Source organism: Egretta garzetta, unplaced genomic scaffold (genome assembly GCF_000687185.1).
Source record: "Egretta garzetta isolate BGI_Z169 unplaced genomic scaffold, ASM68718v1 scaffold635, whole genome shotgun sequence".
Taxonomy (NCBI): Eukaryota; Metazoa; Chordata; class Aves; order Pelecaniformes; family Ardeidae; genus Egretta; species Egretta garzetta.
The window spans coordinates 28,232-35,481 of NW_009259710.1; the positions used below are offsets into that span (position 1 = coordinate 28,232).

The 7,250-nt window shown below is 41.2% G+C and overlaps 1 protein-coding gene across 11 annotated transcripts in view; it reads right to left on the bottom strand.

Annotated features, from left to right (window-relative positions):
• Positions 1-7,199, bottom strand: part of MARCHF7 (membrane associated ring-CH-type finger 7) — a 30,016-nt gene extending 22,817 nt beyond the window's left edge. For 9 of the 11 annotated variants that reach the window (XR_004842040.1, XR_004842039.1, XM_035894440.1 and 6 more), the window contains exon 1: positions 1,147-1,321. Coding sequence is in view for 9 of the 11 variants with exons in the window: in XM_035894440.1 (XP_035750333.1) it covers positions 1,147-1,293 (147 nt within the window). In the remaining 2 variants the exon portion in view is untranslated. Of the gene's footprint in view, positions 1-1,146; positions 1,322-1,691; positions 1,779-6,914 lie in introns of those variants that run through there. The other 2 variants (XM_035894436.1, XM_035894437.1) reach the window with 2 other exon arrangements.
• Positions 7,200-7,250: the final 51 nt, after the last annotated feature.

Genomic DNA, 7,250 nt, shown 5'->3' on the forward strand with positions numbered 1-7,250 from the left:
TGCATTGCTGGAACAGGTCCAGAGGAGAGCAACCAAGCTGGTGAGGGGTCTGGAACACAAGTCATACGAGGAGCGGCTGAGGGAACTGGGGTTGTTTAGCCTGGAGAAGAGGAGGCTGAGGGGAGACCTGATCGCCCTCTACAACTGCCTGAAGGGAGGCTGTGGCGACATGGGTGCTGGTCTTTTCTGCCAAGTAACAAGCGACAGGATGAGAGGAAATGGCCTCAAGTTGCACCAGGGGAGGTTTAGATTGGATATTAGGAAAAATTCCTTCACTGACAGGGTTATCTGGCACTGGAACAGGCTAACCAACGAAGTGGTGGAATCCCCATCCTGGGAGTTATTTAAAAGATGGGCCAATGAGGTGCTTAGAGACATGGTTTAGTAGTGGACAGGTACGGTTGGACTCCATGATCTTAAAGGTATTTTCCAACAAAATAATTCTACGATTCTATGAAGTAGTTTAACCTCTACTTCCCATAATACTCTTTCAAACACCTGCAGAGTGTGACTTCTTATTCTTGAGCTTGGCTCCCCTCCCCCACAAAAGCAATTTGGTTAGTGTAAAATGTTGCACATGGAACAGCAAACGCCTTTATCCCAGTCCTGTCTATTGCATACACAGACTAGCTGTATTCAACACACTGACATGACAGTATGATGTTAAGCGTAAAGGTAGTCTTAACTTCACAAAACACAAAGAAAGTAGGTGCTGCAAAGCAGTACAAGCCTACTGTCAACTCTTAAAACATTAGCAACATATTCCTGTATTTTCACATCATCCACACATGAAGTATGACACCCTTTATGCTTCAAGATTCAAACAAAATCCTAGTGCCAAAACAGATCCATAGTATCAGGATACCCTTCATTCACCAAACAGCCGATTTTTAAAGTTGCAGCTACAAACAAAAGCAGGTAAAGATGGCAAACCAGTTCACACTGCAGAATACTCTCATTGGCCTGGTTATTAAACCCTTGCATTTTAGAATTAATCTTGGGGTTTGTTCACAAATGCAAGGCCCTGGGTGGGACTTTTCCTTATATTGCTCTTTGTTGTTTTTTTTTTTTTCCTGGGTTTTAGGTTTTCTTGGTGAAAAAGAGACGTTAAATTTATACTTTACAGAAAGAGACAAAACACGTTACCTGGTATCCAGATTCTAGTCTCCGTGAAGGTTCTCTTGCACTATATGCACCAGCTAAACTGTTTCCAGTCAGTGTTCTAGATCCCAGTGAAGAGCTGGAAGCCTGAACAGATATCCTTCGAGGAATTCTTGAGGGTTTTGACTCCATTCTTTGTATCCTGTACAAGGACACAGTCATTACTTTTTCTTTTAGAAGCAGGAATCTACATCCAAAACCTGCATAAGTAATTCTGAGTGTATCATAAATATGACTCATACATACAAATATTTACACCATGCTTTGGTCTAACTGTGCATCAGTAAGATGGGGAAATGAGTTAGCACCCTGGTTTTTGTAACCTCTTCTGTACATCTTTACATCTCCTCCCGTTCCAAGTTAGAAAACTAGAAGCATAGCCCCTTTTGCTATTCTTATTATATTACAATATATTCTTGCTATTATATTACAAGTGGGACTGCTGTAAGAAGTCTGTAGCACAAGCATTAAGACTAAATGCGCCAGGAGTCAGAGAAAGAGTCCTCAGATTTCCTAAACTCATGTATTACTTTTTTGTTCATGAACTGCATCTCAACACTTGCAGAAACTACACTCGGACTTATTCTTCAGGGTCAAAACTATGAAAGTTCACCCTCCTGTGAAAAAAATACATTTGCAGTCTACCCAGCTCAAAGAAACATTTAACTTCTCCAAAGACAATTCCCATGCAAATTAGTGTATAAAAAAAGAGCACATGCTGTCTCACAGATATATATAAATTTACCTTTGAGTGCTGAGTGTTTATTTGCTCTTATGATATTTCTAGGCATTGCAAAAGAAATGCTGGTGCCTTTTGTGTGTCAGAGATGATCCTGTAGTCATACTTGTCCTTGAAAGGATATCTTGACTTAGTGTTGCTCAAAAACTCTAGGTAACTAGCTAACTGGTTTGATAACATTCCCAGATTCTTCCCCCTCAGGATGGTACAGACAGAATCAGAACACAAAATGTAGCTCTTAAATAAAAAAAAAATTAAGAGAACTGCAGTATTCTCAGTGGTGTGGTGCAGTGCAGGAAGGGTAGCATGGTAACTAACGACTCTCAAACAGATGGCAGGGAACTCCATTGGTACAAGGCGATTTGCAGAAGTGGGACAACCTGTTTTATTTAACCACTTTTAATTCTGGCCTAACCTTCCAAGAATGGGAATACGTTACACTGGAAAAAAAAATCAGCACTCAGTAAAGCACATTTTTTGCCACATATCAGCCACGCTCATCAGTAACACAGTGTGAAAAGCTGCTGCATCAGTTCCGATGTACCTTGTGTAAAAGGCCTCAAGTTGCATCAGGGGAGGTTTCAATTGGATATTAGGAAAATTTCCTTACTGAAAGAGTGGTCAAACATTGGAACAGGGCACACACAGAGGTGGTAGAGTCACCACCCCTGGAGGCGTTAAAAAAACATGTAGATGTGGCACTTTGCGACATGGTTAGTAGGCACGGTGGTGTTAGGTTGACAGTTGGACTTGATGATCTTGGAGGTCTTTTCCAAGCTTAATGATTCTATGTCTGGCTGCAGTTTCAAGTTGAGTTTGCGTACTCAGGACTTTTAATCTTGGCTGAAAGTCACGCTGCATTGCATATTCTACCTGTTAAAAGCTAATTTGTACAGAACTCCATTGACCAAACAGTTGGATAGCCAAGGTTAATTTCCTTAATGGAAAGTTTTTTAACCACTGTTCTGATGCATGTTCAGTTGCTAGCTTTACAACACAGGTCACAACATAAAGCAGCCTAAATGCTTATTTTTGCAAAAAAATTGTAACACAAAGCACACCAAATTTAAGTGGATGTTTACATTTGTGTACAAAGGAGCTACTGGGTTGTTATCGAGAAGCACACCAGCTTCTAGACCATGCTTCAGACATTGGCAACCCATTCTTTTTTGCCAGAGACATCAACAGTTAAGCAAGATCACTTCAGGAATCTGAAATTCTCAGTTGCCTAACTTTGGATTAGGAACTTGAAATCATGAATTCATTAAATTTCCAGATCACGTTTAAACACCTAAGTAAATATTGAGTAATTGTATGCAATTCTCGAAGTTGTAAATACAGCTCTATCGATAAGAAAGCTCTAAGCAGTGTTCCAAAGTACAGAACATTGTCAGCTGTGGAAGTTTAAAAGAAATTCAGTAAGGACAAATCTAATGATCTAAGCTACACCACTTCAAGTGGATAGTTTATGCAATAAAATGCAACAATCTTATTTCTTCATATTTGTAACATTAGATTAAGACTCTGTAATGATGGTTAATTTAAGCTTTAATCTGCTATAATGTGCACTGCAAGTCTAGTAATTGTCTGAAGCTGCACCAAGTGCTATTGTAACTATTCAAGTTGCAAACTGTGAGCCTAAATTAGTGTCACAGTAACATAGACTAGGGTGTATGCTGGACAAGACAGCTGTAGGTTTTGAAGAGATCTCATATGCAAAGCAGTGTTTATGTACGTTTTACCCTGCTACAAAGTATAGGGGACAGACACACAGAATAATGGCTCCAATTCTGTACTATTAAGTACTTGACAAAGAGCACCAGCAGTATCAACTTGCCTTACAGATCACTCTGCTTCTGGATCACTTTGCTTCAGACAGGTGTGGACCCGAATGAATTAAATAACATAGATCAAAGTCAGACACACGCACATATGTAGAACATGCAAAGGTTCCAGAAGCAGTTTCTACCACTAGAAATTAAAGTCCGGATGAACAGGGGGAAGACACAGAAATGTAAGAAGTTATAAGAACTTCAAGACTAAGTTAGAGATCATCTAATACTAACAAAATTGCTTATGCACCATCCACAGAACAGACGAAATAAGAGGAGTCAGATAGGAAAGGACAGGGTAGAAGACTGTGGATACCAGAGCCAACTATCTCCAGAAGCTGAAGTCCAAGATTAGCTAATTGCTTCTAAAAACATACACAAAAAGGCACAAGACTAATTTTCTCCTCCAGTGGTAACCCCAAGAGGACAATGTTATCAACCAGCTTAATCTTGTAAATTAGCACAGGTTGCGATTTCAACCTGATGTCAAGATGATACTATCTATATAATATTTTCTTTCTTTAAGTAAAGAAATCTTGCAGAAACTATACAGAAAAAAATGTGTTTAAACAAGATAAAGGCAGCATGTTAGAAAATGCAAGATTTAGTCTGTCAGTTTATGTGTACACATTATGATTAATTTAATACAACTGTACATTTTTCCTGCAGTCCTGGCCTCAGCCAGCAAGCGAGAAGGATCTGCTATAAAGATGAATCAGCGCTGTTGTCCTGGTTTCAGCTGGGATAGGGCTGTGTTTTGGATTTAGTATGAGCAGAATGTTGGTAACACCCTGATGGCTCAGCTGGTGCTGAGCAGAGCTTACACCAGTCAAGGATGTTTCAGCTTCCCCTGCTCTGCCAGGGGCACAAGGAGCTGGGAGGGGGCACGGCTGGGACAGCCGACCCAAACTGACCCAAGGGGTATCCCACCACCATATAAAGTCATGCTGAGTTTATAAGCTGGGGGAAGAAGGAAGAGGGGGATGTTTGGAGTGATGGAGTTTGTCTGCCCAAATCACCATCATGCATGACGGAGCCCCGATTTTTCTGGGGATGCCTGAGCACCTGCCTGCCCATGGGAAGTAGTGAATGAATTCCTTGCTTTGCTCTGCTTATGGCTCTTGCTTTACCTATTAAACTGTATTTATCCCAACCCACGAGTTTTCTAACTTTCCCTCTTTCCATTCTCTCCCCCATCCCACCACGGGGATTGAGTGAGTGGCTGTGTGGTGCTTAGTTGCTGGCTGGGGTGAAACCACAAGAGTCCTTTTTGGGGTAGCAGAGCACGGTTCGATTAGTCTTCCGCCCCTGTAAGAACAGGCATTTGACAAGAGGAACCCTGCCTTCTTTGATGCAGAGGTAGGAAGGTACTTACGAAAAAAGGGCCTTGTGGTCTAGGCAAAGAACTTCTACTCGAGGAAACTGGATTTCATATTTGCCTTTCAACAAAGATTCAGTGACATGAAGCATGTCATTCAGATTTATCATTTTTTAAAAACTACTACACAAGAGGTCTGTGACTTGTGGGCATCCATCATAAAATTTACTTGGAATCCAACTAGCAGAAGTCATGAAAGCATATCTGCAACTGAAGCCAATGGAGCCATGACTTGAGTATCTTAGTTAAAATTAGATTCTAGGCATCTCAACTTTGGTAATGACCACTAGTAAGAAGTCGTCTGGTTTTTTTTCTTTTTGCGTGTCTCCAGAGTTCTCTAAAAAGCATTTTAAACACTGTACCTGGGAAACTTGAGAAGCAACCGTCTTCACAGTTGGCTTGAATACACACAATAAACATACAAGGCTTATGCTGATCATAGTAACACAATGAGGTGGTCAAGGTGAACATGCTAAGCTATCACAGAACAAAGGACAGAGCGAGACAGTGGTCTCACAATTAAAAAAACCCCAACTTATTATTAAAGCCACAATAATACTTGTCTGCAAGGGGAATATCATGGGTTTATAGGATATTTCAGAATGAGAATGGTTCCCTTTTACAGTACCAGCATCCTACAGATTATTTTTGAATCAGCACAAAGACACTCAAATTAAAACCTTGAACATTTTGTGTACCCACACCAGGAATTCAACAAATCCCAAGTAGTAATTAACATGTTGTAATGAACTCTATAATGACAAAGCAGTCACCTCAATTTAGACAGAAGGTAGTGAGGCCAAAAAAATACTTAAATGACTTCTCTGAGGAACAAAACAAAACCAAAGAACTGAAGTTGTGTTGCAGTCTGAACAGATTTAAAAGCCTATTGTTGCCACAAAGGAAGGGAACACCTTACTCAAATATGACACCTGTGGTGTCCTTCACTGAGCAACCTCAACACACTATCCTGGCTTCTCCATCATTTTGACGCTACTCACACTGGTCTCCAACAACAGAGAAATGAGAAAAGGAACAGCAGGGTGAGAAGCACTCTTCCCATCAAAGCAACGTATTTCATCAGCTCATGCCATGTCATGCCAGTTAGCAAACAGAATCTCTTAGAAAAATCTGGAAACAACTCTTGTGTCTCCTGGAATAAGGGACACAAGTGATGCCTCTCAAGGCTTGGTAAGAAACCAAGTTCTGAAATCAAACTTCAAATTTAAAGTTGTACCTGGGAAGCAGATGACTGACTCGTAATGGGAGGTAGAGTTGAACAGTCTATTTTGAGTACAGAGCTCAAATGTCCTGCCCTTCTTGATCTGTCGTCCCTCCAACTAAATTACAAAAGATCAACTAGACCTAACATAGCCACAGATAGAGATAACAAGAGATAAAAGATCCAAGAGGTCTTTGTGGGAAAGCAGTGTAATCTCAAAAGGTAAAAATAATGCAAACATTTCAAATAAAACCTTCTCACTCGTCCTCTCTTCTGCCATGACCCCCTCTACCGAGAAATGAGGACCAACTTGAGGTAGTTATATATACCAGTAAGGGAAGCCTTTACTAGCTTCTGTGCTTTCTACTAAGAGCCTAAAGCATTCTTGTACCCTCAGAGAGAAGTACACACTTCACTCCCTGCTCCTAAATTCAAGTTTCATACCTTGGAACTATGCAATGACAATTCTACCCAAGACTTGAGCTTTTATGACTACAGGTTTTTGTATAGTCTGATATACAACTGTTCATAAGACTCTCCTGAGCAATTTGCTACCACATGTTTTTCTCAGCGTTTACTCACAATCATGTTTTTATGGAAAACAAGATGGAGTTCAGGGACAATTCTGTCAGTCTGCGCAATTCTTTGTTCAGGATATTTTCTCAACCTTCAGTCAAGGAGGACTGACAAAAAAAACTCGGCAGCCTCTCAGGATTCCCATGAGCAAGAAAAATATTTACAAATGCCGATCGTCTGCCTAGGCTGCAGCAGCTGGTGCCGTGACGCTGGGCTGTTCCCCCAGACTGGAGCCAGCAGGCTCCCGACAGCGGGCGCCCCGCAGAGCCGCTGAAGAGGGCACCATTCACTCCTCCGAGGCCTGAGGGCAGAGGCCCCACCGGCAAGGCTTACGCCCGGGCC